Source organism: Carassius auratus, chromosome 34, assembly GCF_003368295.1.
Source record: "Carassius auratus strain Wakin chromosome 34, ASM336829v1, whole genome shotgun sequence".
NCBI lineage: Eukaryota > Metazoa > Chordata > Actinopteri > Cypriniformes > Cyprinidae > Carassius > Carassius auratus.
Genome location: NC_039276.1, coordinates 2,000,435 through 2,019,717, shown reverse-complemented (window position 1 = coordinate 2,019,717; position 19,283 = coordinate 2,000,435). Strand labels below are relative to the sequence as shown.

The window sequence follows — 19,283 nt, the reverse complement described above, 5'->3', positions numbered from 1 at the left end:
GCTTCTGAAATTAGACAGCAAAGTATTGTTATTACATGGTTTCTGGTTTAAAGGCATAAGGAACAAATACTTAATTCAGCAAACAACCAATATTATGCATTTTAATACATAATTAAGTCACATCCCAGCTGTTTCTGAAAGCCATTTCTCAAATGTTTTTACATTTAAAAAATATTTCTTCTGGGTTTATGTGAATGTGTTAAAGGAACATTCAATTGTATCATTTTGCTAATGTTACTTTTGAATGTTCTTGGAATGTTCTGAAAAAATATTGTAACATTTTAAAATACTAAAACTAGAAGGTTCAGGGAAACAAAAAGATGTATCAAGAAGATTCTTGTGGTAACATTTTGAGACGTTACTGAAGAGCGTTTCTTCATAACTTTGAGAGAACGTTGCCAGAACGTTCTGAAGAAATTCCCTGTTTGCTAGGATAAAAGTTAATCAAGTTGAACTCAAGTTTGAAAGCATTTCTTAAATTGCTTCAGAAGAATTTAATACAATAAAACAATATAAAGCTGTAACTTTTAGCCTCCATTCACACCATACTAAATGCATTAGCTCACATTAATAATGTGAACGTAACCAGCTAAAGGAAGGCAAGAGAGATGATTTATTTGGTGTCACTACTAGATAGTGAAAAACGAGTAATTAAAACAACTTTTGAAATACTGTTTTTGCTTTGTTTTTGTAGGCTATTGCAAATTTTTAAAGCAGTTAAAATAAATGCTTGACGAACTTCAGTCAAACATGATTAATAATGACATTTTTGTAATAACTAGCATGTTAATATAAACGTTAGAAAATGCATAGTACTGGGTGCTTGTTGATTGTGTAATGATGATTTCCCTCCTTCATTTTGGAGATTGTGTTCTCATCCTATAATTTTTTCGGAGAAGTCACTGCCTCCCTGATCTCTGAGAAAATGCCCCTGGTTTCTATTTTAGATTAAAATAAACTTGTCTTCCTGTAAAGCACAATGACTTTATGCTATTAGTCAAGCGTTCTGAGAGGACACGCTGGAAAATGGCACAGTTAGTCACGTTTCTGGTCAAGAGGGAAGTCCTTGAAGCGTGCTAATCTTTTTAAACGCTCACAAAGTGAATGGTTTAAACAGCATCATGTTTGGACATCCTAAACTGCAGTTCATGACACGTAAAGTAGTAAAGTAGATTATTTTGGTGAATTTTCCTATATCAGACTGAAAGCTGTGTCGCATTTCTATTTACTTCAAATAAATATCCGTGCACTTCCCAAGAAAACACCAAGTCTGTTTTTCAGCATCAGGACAGACCTCAAAAACAAAACAAGACAGCTCATCTGATCTTTGCACTGGAGAAACAGCCGTGCAAACAGGAAATGAGGCACGAACTCGGCCTGCAAGTGGACAAAGAACATCTTTGAGGAACGAGAAGCCAGTGTTTCCCCTCGAAGGTCCCCTGCCCCGACTGAAACCCACACATTCCCAGAGTGGAACAGGCTTTTCTTAGGAACTCAAAGCCTGTTTGTATCTCACATCTGTTTGACTATTCAGCTTGGCGGGGAGAGACTGGCTTCTTATCAGAGCAGCGCAGACCTAGCCAGCCCATCATATCCGCGCTGGAAATACACTGAACTTCCAGTAACCGCCCTAACCCTGTGAGAGATGCGGCTCTGCTGCTAAACAGCCTATGAAAATATGCATAATCCTCGAGTGACTACCAAGCCCTTCCTCTTCCTCTTTTAACAAGAAGTCAATCTGCTGATAAATCAAATTTCATCATTAGGCGACGCACTGTGAGCATGTCATTCGCATTTTATTTTCATTAAAATTAAACACACCAGTAGCATAAATCCTCATTATTGTAATGCAGACGCTACTTTTCAGCTTCTTTATCATTCCTATTATTATTGTGTGTTGTTACTGAGATATATGTTAATGTTTCAATGTAAATTAGATACAACAAATACAGCATAAGTAAATATCATAGCCTTTTGGCATTTAAGTGAATACAATTTGAAAGGGAAATGTGTGTAATGTCATGAAAATATGTTATTTTCTTTATGCAAAAACTAAAAATATGGCTGAAGTATGACTGACATGTTCGCTTTCAGGTTTCACCCAAAAAACTAACATACAACCATGAGAGCCTCAATCAAAGTCAAAATATGATTTTTACCCATTTACCATTATGCATAAACTTCAATGTGTGTCCAGAATTTGCAAAAAAAAATTATCTTTAACAAACAATGGATGGATAAATGTTTCAATCTTGTACATTCTCATCATAGACATTTGCATTTTCTTTATGCATAACCTAAAAATAAGACCGAAATATGATTTGGACATGTTGGTTTCACCCAAAAGACTTTATAACTGCAATTTAAAGAGCATGAGGGCCACGATTAAAGTCAAACAAGATTTTGTTTTACCTGTTTATGACTATGCAACATTCTCACCGTGTGGCCAGGATTCACAAAAAATATTTTTAACATCCAAAGGATATATAAATTAGAAACATTGAAATGTATTATATCTTGCATGTTCTTATCATTACAATTTGTCATTTTCGTTATGCAAACTCTATAAATAAGGCTGAAATTTGACTTGCATATTATTTTATAGGTTTCATCCAAAAGGCTTTATAATATAAGATTTTTCCCTGTTTTCAATTATGCAACATCCTCACTGTGTAGAAGAATTTGCTAAACAATATCCACAACAACCAATGGATGACTACATTCCCCAAATGCTTCTATTTTGTAAATTTCCATTATTAAAATTTAGAATAAAGAATAAAAAAAATAAGGCTGAAATTTGACTTGGACTTGTTCTTTTAGAGGTTTCACTCAAAAGTCTGCATTATTGGAAATAACCACGAGGAAAACAGTTAAAGTTAAATATTATTTTCACCTCTTCTCCTCACAGTGTGGCTAGTATTGGCAAAAATCATCCACAAAAACCAATGGATAAATACATATCCAGCAAATGTTTCCATATTGTACGCTCTTATCATAAAAAAATTTCATTTTCTATATGCAAAATCTAAAAATAATAGACAGATGTTCAATAATGTTACACGTTTTCTGCATTAGACTTTATAATGCACAAATATCCATGGGAACCACAATAAGATTTTTACCTGTTTTCAATTATGCAACGTTCTCACTGACGGAATTTGGACAAATAATCCATAACAACCGATGGATGAATGATCTCTTCTGTTTCTATATTGTACATTCTCATTCAAATTTCTTAATGCAAAATAAGGCTGAAATATGGCATGGACATGCTCAAGTCTAAAAGTGCACATGAAGGATTTAATGAAGAGTGTCATTCGTGCATCAGTTCAGCACGGTGACTTTTGACCTTTACAGGACGATAAAGCAGATTAACCAGCGAAACCAAACAGTCCATCAAAAGAACAGACAGGCAGGGCTGTGAATGTAGATTCCCATCAGTGCAAGATACATCGATGTGCATGAAAAACACATAAAAACTTGCTCAAATAGAGGCCTATTTTTAAACTGGTGGGAGGGGTTTAACTGGGAGAGGGGAAAGGTGTGATAAAATTGTGAATGAGATCCGGTGCCATAACACAATCAAACTAAACACTAGCACAACAAACACACCCATCGGAGGGGAGCATCTGATTGGAAGGGAACCAATGACAGCTTTTCTTTATGGATTTCGTTTCATGGAAGTACTGCTTTTAGACACTAGTAGTCTTTCATCCATCAATCATCACTGGAACAAATGACAATAAAAGTGTCAATAGCAGTTTCCACAAACACATTAGCCCGGATCATTTCAAATGATGACTTTAAAACCCAACTTTAGACAACAAATAACCATGAGGCCCACAATTAAAGTCAGAGAAGGTTTTACCTGTTTACGATTATGCGACGTCCTCAACGTGTGTCCAGAATTTGCAAAAATCATCCTTAACAAACGAACATCCACTGAAGGATGAATAAATTTCTACCAAAGGTTTCTATTGCGTACGTTCTCGTGTATCCAGGAGGGTAAAGTTGTATCAGTGGCTCTATAAACCATAGAGACGGAGCAGTGCTGTCATAGAGTCTCACTTTGACGTATCTTTAAGACAAGGGAAGAAATAATAGCGTGAGCAGCTTATATCCCACGGACGCTTGCTATAGTCGGCTTGACCAGCCCGTCTGTTTCGCTCAGTTCATTGATCTGCGGTGACTTCTCCAAAGAACTACACCTCCCACTATGGAAGAAGCCACTGTGCTCGGTTTAGAGGGGGGACGTGCACACAAGCAACACTTAAACACATCACAAAACAGACTCTTCACTCAGATACTAATGCATATTGCATGCTAAGCATGCATGAATGCATTTACATCCACTGTAGCATGCACAACGCTCTAGTTTTAAAACGAGAGGATATGACATTAAATCAATCCCCCCTTTGGCTGCTCTTGGTTTCCTTTGCCCCGCATACTTCACATTCCTGAGTGAGGCCATTAGGTTTTGTGGTTTTACAATTTCATATGTGCTATATGGACTGATTTAACACTGTGTTTAGAACAAGAACCCAAAATGTAGGTAAACAGCATGAAAATCAATGGAAATTAAATATAGATATATTCTAAAAAAGGGCCACTAATAGCTTGTCGGTGTTATCTAACTGCAGGAAGAGCTGGTATGTAAACTGACACTCCTCTACGGGTGGAAGAGCTGGCTGTGTAGTTAGGGTAAAATTCACGAAAACATGTTCAGGTCACGCTCAACCTTGTAAAGAGAATGGAGAAACCAGGAATTATATTTTGCATGAATTAAATGAAGCATATTGTAGGACCATTAAAGATTATTTGCAATGTGACAGAATTTTCATGACAAGTAGACACGGATGACTTTAGGAGTGCTTTGTTTGCTTTGTCACATTTATTTTAATTAAAGTGATTTATTAAATAATATTTAGAGGCATGTAATATAGATAATTATATTACATGGCATTACATTTTATATATATTTAATTATTTTAATGCAATAAAATAGTGGGGGAAATGTATGTATGTGTTTGTATGTTATGTTATTTTATATAATTTTCATTTTATTAAAAGAAAAAATAATAAAACACATTTACATATACATTTATACACACACACACACACACACACATATATATATAAAGAGAATAGACAATAAAAATGCAATATAGTAACTAAATATAATGTAAAGAAAATATCAGTAGACAGAATTGTGAATGTGCATATATATATATATATATATATATATATATATATATATATAATTATAATTATTATTACTACTACTACTACTAATACTAGTCTACAGAGTTAATTTTCTATTCAACCAGATTTGGCTTAATCGCTCAACATAAAAAATAATAATAAATTAATTAATTACATGAAATCAAGCAAATGCTAAATGTCCACAACCTAAAAACCATATCTGTATCAAATAAATCAATGAATAAGTTGAAGTTTCTCTATTACTGACGACAAGACTCTGATATCTGCATGAATACTTTATTTAAACTCAACTCACACCAGCAACTATATTAAAAGTATGACATAACAGATGAGAGGAAGTCTGGCAATAACGCTGTGACCAAGACACGTGACACAAATGCAGCCTCTCTTATATTTGAGCTGCTTCTTGGACTAGATTTCAGCTCTTCTCAATCTGGAAATTCATCAACCAGCTGCATCACTGAAGGAGGAACATGCATGCTAAACACTTGATGATGCCTTTCCTTCACTGTCTGCTGCAACTCATCCATTTAGACACGAATAGAAAGAAAAATGTAATTCTCTCAATGCACACAGCACGTCTCGCTTTTCTCCGTCGCTCTTGCTCTTTCTCGGAGGCTGTGATGAATGTAAGGCACGTCCTCGCACCTAAACAATGCATTTCCTGTTGTCTTCTTAAATAACTTCCCCTGAGCTCATCAGTTTTTGATTTCACTCTGCTGTTTTGAATCTAAGTTTGATCTTAAGAGCACCGAAAACACCTTGTGGTATCAATAATCCTCGCCTATCCCCCGATTCTGCTTAGACATCATAGTTAAGATGGAAATAGGTCATTTTTATCGCTTTTATCACAGGAATTAATTACATTTTACCATATATTCAAATAGAAAGCAGCTATTTTAAATAGTAATAACGTTTTAAAATATTACTGATTTTATTACTTTTTTGATTAATTAAATGCGGTCTTGGGTGCAATTTCATTACCTTAGCTTAAGCATTCTGCTAATATTATAATGTTTTCATACATTTTCAAAATAGACAAAGTGATCCAGATGCGTTTTTAAATAGTTACATAAGCAGAGAGGTGCAATAATGTGGTTTTCTGCACTCGAAGGACACTCAGGGTCATTCACTCGGTCATGTACGTGTTTGTATGAATGATGGCAGCCATTCAACAGGCAAATATAGCAGAAAGGGATGAATCAGCAAAAGCAGAGGGTCAGAGAGCAGAAGAAGAGAGAGCAAAGAGACAAGCATTACTTAGATTTAAAATGTGAATATATATAATAACAATAAATAGTTTCTTAAAATACAATTCTATCCATCTATCTATGTATCTAGCTAGCTATTGTACACACACACACACACACACACACACATATACATATACATATATATATATATATATATATATATATATATACAGACACACACACACACACACACACACAGGTGCAACTCAATAAATTATAATGTCGAGGAAAAGTTCATTTATTTCAGTAATTCAACACAAATTGTGAAACTTGTGTATTAAATAAATTTGGTGCACACGGACTGAAGTAGTTTAAGTCTTTGGTTCTTTTAATTGTGATGATTTAGGCTCATGTTTAACAAAAACCCACCAATTCATCTCAACAAATTAGAATACTTCATAAGACCAAAAAAAAAAAAAAAACATTTTTAGTGAATTGTTGGCCTCCTGGAAAGTATGTTCATTTAATGTACATGTAATCAATACTTGGTAGAAGCTCCCTTTGCTTTAATTACTGCCTCAGTTCAGCGTGTCATGGAGGTGATCAGTTTGTGGCACTGCTGAAGTGGTCTGGAAGCCCAGGTTTCTTTGACAGTGGTCTTCAGCTCATCTGTATTGTTTGGTCTCTTGTTTCTCATCTTCCTCTTGACAATAGCTCATAGATTCAGTCAAGCACACCAACAACATGGTCATTTAACCAACTTTTGGTGCTTTTGGCAGTGTGGGCAGGTGCCAAATATTGCTGGAAAATGAAATCAGCATCTTAAAAAAGAAGGAAACATGAAGTGCTCCAAGATTTCTTTGTAAACGGGTGCAGTGACTTTGGTTTTCAAAAAACACAATGGACCAACACCAGCAGATGACATTGACCTCCAAATCATCACAGACTGAGGAAACTTAAAACTGGACTTCAAGCAGCTTGGGATATGAGCTTCTTCACCTTTCCTCCAGACTCTAGGACCTTGGTTTCCAAATAAAATACAAAACTTGCTCTCATCTGAAAAGAGGACTTTGGACCACTGGGCAATGGACCAGTTCTTCTTCTCCGTAAGACGCCTCAGGAGTGGCTTAACAAGAGGAATATGACAACTGTAGCCAGTTGTGTGGTGGCTCTTGATGCCTTGACCCCAGCCTCAGTCCACTCCCACTCAAATTCCTGAATCGATTTCACTTGACAATCCTCATAAGGCTGCTGTTCTCTCGGTTGGTTGTGTATCTTTTTCTTCCACACTTTTTCCTTCCACTCAACTTTCTGCTAACATGCTTGGATACAGCACTCTGTGAACAGCCAGCTTCTTTGGCAATGAATGTTTGTGGCTTATCCTCCTTGTGAAGTTGTGCATCTTTTTCTTCCAGACTTTTTCCTTCCACTCAACTTTCTGTTAACATGCTTGGATACAGCACTCTGTGAACAGTCAGCTTCTTTGGCAATGAATGTTTGTGGCTTACCCTCCTTGTGAAGGGAGTCAATGATTGTCTTCTGGACAACTGTCAGATCACCAGTCTTCCCCATGATTGTGTAGCCTAGTGAACCAAACTGAGAGACCATATTGAAGGCATGGCATGACACAATATTCTAATTTGTTGAGATTGGATTGGTGGGTTTTTGTTAAATGTGACAATTAAAAGAACCAATGGCGATTCCAATTGACGCGCATCCACAAACTCGTTGCGCTGTCGCGTCTTTAATTGCCGAACACATTGTTTCCCACGACTGTATATGCACTCGCGACTTTGATAACTGTGCACATCATTTTGTCTGACTGTACATCTAACGGCAGCGAGCTGCAACTGCCGCAACTAAATTACATTATATTTGTCCCATATTGTCATTAATATACATACTGGCTTCAACTTGGTCCACTAAATAAATAGACTGCTATGTTATGCAAGTATGAGGGTTAGATTATTTAGTGTACATGTCATTTCAAGAGTGATAAAGTGATAGAAAATATTTATTTTAATGCATTTTAAACGTTTAAAAATGTGGAAAGCACTCATTGCATCACACCATCTCCTGACTGCATTATTATTTGTAAAACGGGCTTTATGGAGAGTGTGTATACATGTTTATAAGTTTAACCGTTTATATTTCATTAATTAAGGGAAATTAACAAGTGTCTCATCCCTCAAGGGACTATTTGGCCAACAAGCTTATTCCTGCTTGAAAGGAAACGTTATTGATAGAGTAAAAAACATCAACTTTGAAACACATGCTGATTGATGGACTAGCATTACTCAACATTACCTTCCAGCAACGCTGCATTCAGTGAAGGTAAAATCTTTTAAAATCTCTTCAGACTTATGTGCCTCTAGAAGCTTGCGTTCTGTAAGTGAACGTCGCTTGATTGTGCCATCCCAAAGAAGCACAAAGTCACTTTTACGGACTTTTAAATTAAATGTTCCCTTCTGGTGGAATGAACTTCCCAACTCAATCCGAGCAGCTGAGTCCTTAGCCATCTTCAAGAATCGGCTTAAAACACATCTCTTCCATCTTTATTTGACCCTCTAACTTTAACACTCACTATTCTAATTCTATTCTTTAAAAAATCTAACTACCTTTATAATCTTTTTTTATTCTATTATCTTTTAATTTATTATGCAATTGTATATGTATGTGTGTGTGTATGTGCAAAGACCTCTAACTAGCTTGCTCTATTTTTTTTTTTTTTTTTATTCTATCTGTTTTCTTTTTATTTATTATATTAGTTAAAATCCCATGGTAGGTGTACTGTGTTAACCTAACTGAGACTTGTTATAGCACTTATATATCATTGCTCTTTTGTTGTTGTTTTTGAATGCTTCCACTGTCTTCATCTGTAAGTCGCTTTGGATAAAAGCGTCTGCTAAATGAATAAATGTAAATGTAATGGAAAGTAAGAGTGAGTTCACACAAACCCTACACAACGTGCAGTGATTTTAAGAAATGCCCTTTCAACAATACTGACCTAATATGCAAATTATTGAACATAAATTAATCTAAAACAACTCTTTCTATTATTAGCATTTAACTTTAGACATTTACGCTCTTAGCAGGAGAATTCTTAGTATATGAACTTTGAATTTCATCATAGAGTATATAGTATATATTGCTTTACGTGAAAATACTGTATGTATGCATGCAGAAATAGTTGAACATACTTATGAATCCAACTTTATTTAGGGAGCTGGACGATACATGGAAACATGTTTCCACCATGGAATAAAAAAAATACAATTTTAGACTATAGAAATGTATTCTGAGGAAAAACAGACAACGTCTGTTTACAAAGATTTGCAAGATGTCAGTTCGCAATTGAGTTTTTATTCCGAGATGCATGTTTTTCCTCAGAATGGCAAAGAAAAAAATAGATTTTTTTTTGCAATTAGATATTTTAATTCCACAGTGATAATCTAGTTACATTTTGTGATGATATAAACAATCATGCAGCTGAGATTTGCTATATATATATAGTATACAGTCTCTTGCTTTACTTGAGTGTGCCGGATGTAAGGTAGGATGGACTTGTAAAGTACAATACAATTTATCCTTTGCAATACCATTCAAAATGTGAATTAAGCCAATTTGGGGACATTGTTGTTGACATTGTAAGATAAACATCTGAGTCCTGAAGCAAAACCAGTCAAGAACCGCTGGTTTACAAGAGCAAGGATGTTTAGTAAAATCTCGAGAAGCTGCAGGAAAGCAGCCCACAAATCAGCCCTAAAGTAGCCCTGCTTGACACGGTACAGCTGTCTATGCTGAATGTGCAGAGAAAACAAATGAAGAGAAAAGCGTTCGCCTCCCCCACAGGCGATCAGAGCGACTATATATCACACTCCAGCCTGCCAACATGTGAGCACACATGCATGTGTATAAATCCATGCACACTCAGACTATCTCTGTACTGTAGTTAAGGCACCCTCCAAACACCTTTGACTGCTGAACAAGAAGCTTTTGAACTCCGATGCAATGTCTAAAGCGCCACGTTAAAGCGAGCAACTTGCCCAGACCACATTCTCGACATTCTCCCTGCCTTCCACCGTAATGGAGAAACATTTCAGCCTGTGACTTCCTATCTTGTTCAGACTCGGTACATCTGCTCTGTATAAATAAAACGTTGCAATGTGTGCGTCGTCGAAACAATGCCAGCATACGTACCTTCCTGCCTCTGCCGCCTGGCTCGAATCGAGGGCCCCATCTTCTAGACGGGGGCCACATTGTAGTCGTTAACAGCGACAGCTTCGAGTTTTGTCACTGCGAAACCAGCGTGTTTACATGTGTGTGTGTGCGTGTGTGTGTGTGTGTGTCGCACAGGAAGACGCCTCTTTCACACGGACAGTCAGTGAGAGAGAGAGAGAGAAAGAGAAACAGAGAGAGTTTGGATGTGTGCAGGGCTGGTGGGAATACAACACTATACTGTAGCTTACTACTTACTGCACAGTATGCACTCTTTACTGCCTACTGCGTTTTAAAAATAGTGCATTATGCAATGCTAAATGTTTCAAACAGCTGTACGTCTTATGAGCTCATCACGATGCATAATCTTGATAATCTTCTATTGTATAGAAAATCCATTTACATTTATGCATTTGGAAGATGCTTTTATCCAAAGTGACTTAAGTTGCATCTAAAGTTATATTTCACCCAATAAAAACAAAAACAACTCTAATTCAAATTGTGAGGTAAACTATCCCTTTAAGGTACACATTTTTATTAGTTATTGCTTTCTATGGAAAATACTCCACTTTTTGCAATCCAAGCAAACCTTGAGTCATGGAAATTGATGTTAAAATCGTGGATCTGTTTACTTCCAGTTCATTCACATTACATTAGAAATGAAAGCAGAAGTTGAGGGTGTTGTATTGTGGGATGAAGTATCCTGTGCAGTACACATACTTAAGAAGCAGACATTTTTATGATATATATATAGAGAGAGAGAGAGCAGGTTATCAATATAAATGCATATATATATATAGAGAGAGAGAGACATTATTTTTTAATATTAAAATGAGACAATTCATTGTTAATAAATATAACTCTGAATGGCTAAGAATAAGATGAGAAAATGAATAGACCAGAAGATCAGAATGCTCAGAATTTATGTGTGTAATTATTTTGCACATAACACTGAGACGAGCTTTGCCAATGTAGACAACTTCTCGGATTTTAATTGGAATGATCTCGTTTCATCCAAATACGCTGGTCGCATTCACTTTAGACATGGATGATGTGCATGCTAGGATGCAATCTTAAGTGTTTGATTTTGTCTAAATTGGAATTGGATTGGGGCTCTGAAAGAAATCCAGCAAAATTAGATCCTCTAAAATTCACGTCTGTAATATGATTTGTGTAATTGCATGACACAAAACAACACTTCGCTCCCGCAACCCACACATGTAATTTTAACACATGAGACATTCTCCAGAGTGAATATTGAAAAATGACAAGAAGATGATTTTTTTTTTGCATCCAAACCTGACAATAACAGCATTAATAATCCCACCGTCGAGTGAAATATTCATATGTAAACTGATTAACTGCAGAAAATGAGTATACGTAAATTGCTCTGAGGGAAAGACAGTGACAATGTGACATCAGTTGTGATGCTTTCAGAAACCATAATGATGAATCCAAAGTAAATAAAATAAATATAAACATTCATACATGCATTAATATTAATCAGCTTTATTCTCGGATAATACGGTGAATTAAATACTTCATATATGATTATTTTGTCTTTTTATTTGGAACTTAACATAACAAAAAAAAAAATTATATTTGTGCAACAACAGCTTCTTCACATTGTTAAAAAAAGTAAGAAAAAATATAATTAATATATAAAACTAAATAGCTTTATTTTGGATAATGAGTAGGTTAAAATGAATTACATATGTCTTAATATATGTACAAATATTGAGCAAAATTCACAATGTGATCGCACTGAGTTTTACAATAATAAAGAAAGATGCAATGCTTTTTATTTATTTTTTTGCATTGTCACGTTATCTCATGTCATTCCCATGTGTGAATGGTGTAAAATCATCCTGTCCACTGATACCCAACACAAAAACATCTTCCGCTAAAGCAGAATCTCTACCAGCCGATAGATTTAGCGTCATCCGACAGTCTTCAAATAGCTTCTTTCCACAGCGAACCTATTTTTACCCCATTCGATCTGCACATATTTACTTACACATTTACTGAATTGCCTGTATACACAATCTAACAAAGCAGGTCTATTAATACCAGACGAGTATGTGTGGCTCTCATTGACCTTGTCAGTTAAGCTGAAGGGCTTTTCCAGCTCTCCGTCTGTGTTTGTGAGACAGGCCCTTGGCAGAGCGCTTCACCGCCGCGGTGGGTAGTATTGTGAGCCGGTCCCTCATTTTCCACATGTCAAAAAGTTCCCAGAATGACTATCATAGGAGAACAATTGGAATTCTTTCAGCTCGGCACGCATATAATGAGGCGGCTGCGGCGCTGGTTAATTGTGTACATTCTGCTGCCAGGCAACTCTTCAGACTTCATTGTAAACATTGTATAGGGCTTTTTAAGGCCATTCACAATGGCTTTGTTTGGTTTGCAGGCTCTGTGTGTAATGTCCAATGGCAGTTAATGTGCTAAAACCCACCCCTCGATCACAGGCTCATGTTGACACGGCCAGCCCACCTACACTGATCAAAAACTGGTGATTTTTTATTGTTATTCATATTATTGACGATGCATTTTTTTAACACTGGTGATAATGCAACAGCACGTCTCGCTTGACTTGGGAATTTTACATGAATAACTTGTTACAGTTCGGTTGCTTCTCAAATAGCTACGGAATTCCTCGGCCAATTTCATGCATTCTTAAGAAAATGCACACTGCAATCTCAAAAAAAAAAAAAAAAAAAAAAAAATGCTCAGGTTGCGTTTAACATCAAAAAAAAAAAAAAAAAAAAAAAAAATACCCGGATTCTTATTAAGCTTATTTTACCCTTTATATTAGTTGCACATTATTTTCATTGCAATTAAGCACAAATTCCCCCATATATATCAGTGCCACAATGCAACTGAATATTTGCACTTCCATTTATACTCTTGCTAAAACTGTTTTGCACAGACTGTAGATAGATCTAGTGATTGTACACTATTGCACAATTTATTATTCTGCAACACTTACCAGATTACACTTCCATTTACATACAGTTTTCTAAACCCACTTGTACTATACTGACATTTGTTCAATGACAATAAATTGAATTTAATGCCATCTAAAAATGTCAATAAATGGCTATTACACAATAACTTTTATTTAAATCAGCATAAATTAAAAATAAATACTGCTATGCACTACAGTAAAAAAAAATTATAATTCAAAAACCTTAATAGTCCTCAAACATGCTTAGTTTTTCTATAAAATAAAATATAATACTGTGAAATATGATGTAAAGATGTTTTTGACACTTTGACCCTTCTGAATTTTAAATCTTTTTTTTTTTTTTTTCAGTTGCATATGCTATTCTTAACTATTATTCACTGAAATTAGTTTAACAACAACATTTGTCTAAGTTAATTTAAATGGCTGTAAAACAATCATTTGTATTTAATTCAGCACAAATTAAAAGCAGTTTAAAAGACTGCTATGCATTATAGTAAGCATAATTTGGCAAGAAATGTGCTTAAAAATAATGGCATAATGCATCATTTAAATACATAATGTTAAAATGTTCAATTTTTATAAGAAAAATATAATAGAGTGAAATATAATGAGAACACATTTTCAACAGGTTTTAAGAAATTGAATCTTTTTTATTTTTTATATTAAGTAAAGATTTTTTGTTAATTTTCTACCATATATATAATAAAACTTAATTTTTGATTAGTAATATGCATTGCTAAGAGCTTCATTTGGACCACTTTAAAGTCTTTAAATTCTCAATATTTGATTATTTTGCACCCTCAGATTCCAGATTTTCAAATAGTTGTATCTCGGCCTAATATCATCCGATCTTCATAAACCATACATCAATGGAAAGCTTATTAATTCAGCTTTTGCATGATGTATAAATATGCATTTTTAAAAAATGACACTTAAAACTGGTTTGCGGTCCACGGTCACATTTGTCAAGAAATGTGCATTAAAATAATGTCATAATGCAAAAACCTTAATGCTCATAAAATATGCTCTATATATGCCAAACATAATAGTGTGAAATATGATTATAAGCATGTTTTCAACAGGTTATGTGAGACCCATTTGACACTACAATTAAACAGTTAATCACATTCAGATCTGTTCAAATTCAATGCATAAGATTTGTTTGTAGCTTAAACTGGACGTCATGCTGTAAACAGTCGAGTGGAGCGCCATATAAATGTGTTCTACCTCTCCGCCTCTCAAATAAAGACAAAAGCTGTTGGCTTCCAGCCTTGAAAGAAATCAAGCTGCTGCAATAATAAAAAAAAGCCCGTTCCTCCCTTCCTTGTCAAAGCTTATCTTACAAAAGCATCTCAACATGTTCCAAGCTCCTACAAGGGCATGTGCCTAAATATAGCAAACACTGGAAACTTTCTGAATCAGAAATGAAATTCTAATTACAAATATAAGAAATGAGGGAAGATAAATAGTGTGAACTCGAACCGTGGGCTATTTATTCTGTCCACTTCATTGTGGAGTTGATGGAGCGTTTATGGGCCTGTATAACTGTAAGTATACTGCAGTGTTTGGAGGTTCAGGACACTTCTGTAAAGTCAACATGTTATACAACAATCCAAAGCTTCATGGCCTCTCATGTGCAACCCATATCTTGCCTGACTCCATTTGAGCCAACTGGTACAACTAAAGACACAAAAAATCTAATTTGATCTTATTTATACCTCCCCAAGCTCCTGGTCTTGTTGTACATGATTCATCAGTCAATATTATTCTAAAGGAGACCAAAAAAATAAAGTTTGTCTTTACTAAATGTATATCAAAATGTAATTTACTACGCAACTAAGTCATTATGGGACGACATCATTAATGCTATGGATGCATGATTTGGGGGAAAAAATAATTCTGATCAAAATTGAAAAATCGTTATTTAAAATGCGACTAAAAATAAATATTCCATTGTACGGTTGCACAATTAGTATTATTAATATTAATCAACAATTATACTTAATATTGTTATTATTATTATTATTAATTAACAAAACATTTTAATGTTGTTATTATTATTATTATTATTATTATTATTATTATTATTATTATTATTATTATCTCCTATTGCAAAATTGCACTTTAAAATAAAAAGTTAAGCATTTTTGCATTACTTTAAATTTCAATTTATGACCATTGAATTGAAATATTAATTTTCAAATGTTAAACCATCATGCTTTTATTTTCACAGATTTAAACTTAATAGGCACTTTTTACTATCAAATAAATTCCTGATCAATAAACTCATGTCTGGGCTTCAATGTTTCCGTCAGAAACACATGATCAGACTAAAATGTGTTGACACATTGACTTTGATAATACTGAAATATGAGGCCTTGCTGGAGACAAGAACATTAAAGCATAAAAACACTCAAGATCTGATACTCATCTGACAATCACAGTCAGACAAACTTTCCTCATTTGCATCAATTTTAATAAAGCAAACTATAAACTATTTATATCAAATATTCAGCCACTGCAATAAATGTGATGTGCAATTAGCATCATATCTAAAGTCAGGCAGTATAATGGATGTACTCCTCAGTATTGATCATCTGTGATGATGTCTCTGATAAACTTCCTCTCTGCTCCCCATCTTTCATGACAATTCTCACCTTGTTCTTTTAAACAGCCTTTTACCATGACTTAAATCCAGCACTGTGAAAACGGCATGTCTTTTTTAGCTTATTAAAATTTTTTGGGGAAAAAATATTAAAATTACAGGTCGACCAATATAACTTTTTATGAAAGATGTTGATGGATGGTGGTGTTCATGAGGAAATATACTCCAAATTGAGTATAGTATTTGAAAACATTACAGCTAACTAGGCATGGTTTTCTGTTAAATGCACTAAAATATGTCAAAATATTTAGCTGATTGCACTAAATAAAAAAAAGAAAGCACCAAAATAATACAGTAGATCAAGACCAACCAATCAGCTAATATTTCACCATTTAAAGGTACAGGTTGTAGGACCTGCCAATAGAGGGCGCACTATCAAAACAATAACGGTCGCTTGGTTTGATGACGAAGGAGCGTGGGATGATGGGATTTGTTGTCTTCTACCCAACCGCTGACAGCCATCAAATCAGACGGAAACATAAATCATGTATTTTATGACGAGTTCAACCATTTGCGCGAGTAGATTACATACCCCGCGTTTGGCGTGTATGCCTCATAATACTAATCTTGTTGATCGTTATAATAGCATACGTTTTCTGTAAAGATACAAATCAAAACAACTCATCTGTTGAGTAAAACACAAGCGAGATCGGCATCTCTTTCTAGTTGAAGTATGTTGCGAAGCTACTTCCGCATTTGTCCATCCACGACACTGCTGTCATGTGGTTTGTACGTCAGTAAAGGTGGTAAAAATGAGTAACTAACGTCATTAGATTCATATCCATGCTACATACTCCGATACAGTAGATGGCGGTATGCACCTGAGGGCATGGTTGCAATCTGCCACAAAACTAAGAAGAAAGAGAACTAACATCATGCCCCATGTCACTGTTTAGAATGGGAATTTTTCTCATGATTTACAAGTAGTTGAAAACATTACAGATATTGTTAGTAATCAGCTGGACAAAATATATAACACTAGCCTAGTGGTTTTTGTATATTTCACTGCAAATATCTTACAAATTGTACCTTTAAAAGATTATCGGCCAGCGACTCGGCCTCAATGATTTGACTGAAGTAGCTAGAGAAAGTTTCAGTTTCCACAACATCTAACAACAGCCTTGTGAATGGAAAGAAATCATTTTCAGTTTTGATTTGTTTTTAATTTAAGAGAGAGAAAGAGAGATTTTGAGTGACTATTGTGTTTACAAATATTTATTTACTAATATTAAGAAGTCATATTAATTCAATATATTTAATATTAAGCATTTTATCTCGCAGTTTATAAAATTTGCCATGATTAATTTGTCGTATCTAGCCTATAATATATAAGTAGCCTGTGTTAACCATTAACCAGCCTGCTGGAAAAACTGTAAAAATATATATATATATATTATTATTATTTATTTTTTGTAAATACAAGAATAGGTTTTAATACATTTGATATTAAGAATTTTATTTATTTTTAATAAAACATTTTATAACATTATCTATAATATATCAGTATGTCAGACATCACTCAGCCTGCTAATATATATATATATATATATATATATATATATATATATATATATATATATATATATATAGGCGTTATATCGGTCATTGACCACCCACTAAAACACTACATCCGTCAACAACCAACTGTGTAAACAAACTACACAGCCGGTCTTCTCACAATGAAACTGATTATTTTGAACTAAAAGACACAATAATGGTTTAAAAGTGGCTAAACCAGTGTTATAAATGAACAAGTTCACAGGAGAATCGATCGCAACATCGCGCACTAGACCAGAGTTCAGCGCGAGCGCGTCATGTCACAGGAATTCACAACCAGCAAAACATTGAATAATGCCAAAAACGACGGCCACAAAGAGTTTCAACCAGCCCTGCAGCGACGATTAGCTTATATCTGATTAAAAAACGATTAAAAATGTCCGCCCGAAAGTACGCACGCTTTAAACTTACTGACTACAGTATCGACCGATACTTTAAAATAGCCCACGGTATCCAATAAAACATGACGCACAGTAGTCGGAGCCACAAAAGCGATATCAAACATGAGGTAAAACTGATTTTCATACCTTGGCTTGCAGGTAAGGGGGGTAATAGTAGGTGTATTGGGGGTACATCTGCCTCCACACCTTGCCCATGAAGATTATCGGTAAATTTAGATGCGGATGTCACTTCTGTCAGACCTGAAACGCGGAGAAAACCAACACCGAGCGCTGCTGTCGACGTCCAAACGCGGGGACTGGAGTGTAGTGGGCGGTGGAGCTGCAGTGGAGCAGAGCAGCCGCCCTCCGGTGCACACACACTCTGCCCAACAGTCTGCAACACACACTAATAACACTGTGCATCTAAAGCAACGTGTGAGAGTCTGCCATACATGTTTCAGTGTTTTTAATCTTGCAGTATATGGTGAAAAATAAAATATAATAGACTAACAAATGTTCTTGGCTTATTAAGAGGTTGAATTATTACTGCAGACATTGTTTTTTACATTTTTTTAGACAAGACATCAAATGTACAGTATGTACCTGCTCATTTCGCTAATGAGCCAAATAGAGGAGATGGGGGCAAGTTGTCACTTTTTTTTTTTTTACACTAAATGTTATTGTGATTGACATACACAAACCTTAAAAACTTAACTACACAAAAAATAAACTTTTGAATATGTTTCTCTTATTGACTATGCATTCTGACCATTAGTGTGGCATATTGTCACTGTATCTGGGGTGTAAGTTGTCATAAATTATGACTAGTCTATAGGCTTTTCAGCTAAATTTAAAACAATACAGACAAATTGATATGGCAAAGAGGGTCGCAATAAGGGAATGATTTCAAAATACTTATCAATATCATATAGCCAAATATTTCACTAAATTGAGCAAGCATGTTTTTAAATACTAGATCTTGATAAAACAAACTCTTAATGCCAGTTAATGTGCATTTGGACATAAATATAAAGTAATGCAAGCTCTCCAAGTAAACTATTTAAAGTATAACATATTAA

General features: G+C 34.9%; 1 protein-coding gene across 3 annotated transcripts in view; it reads right to left on the bottom strand.

The window, feature by feature from the left end:
• Window positions 1–18,566, bottom strand: part of LOC113052930 (RNA-binding motif, single-stranded-interacting protein 1-like) — a 63,675-nt gene extending 45,109 nt beyond the window's left edge. Inside the window, exon 1 of one of the 3 annotated variants that reach the window (XM_026217413.1) lies at window positions 18,352–18,566. In XM_026217413.1, coding sequence (XP_026073198.1) covers window positions 18,352–18,420 — 69 coding nt within the window. In that variant the 5' untranslated portion in view covers window positions 18,421–18,566. Of the gene's footprint in view, window positions 1–3,868; window positions 4,195–10,616; window positions 10,767–18,351 lie in introns of those variants that run through there. The other 2 variants (XM_026217415.1, XM_026217416.1) reach the window with 2 other exon arrangements.
• Window positions 18,567–19,283: the final 717 nt, after the last annotated feature.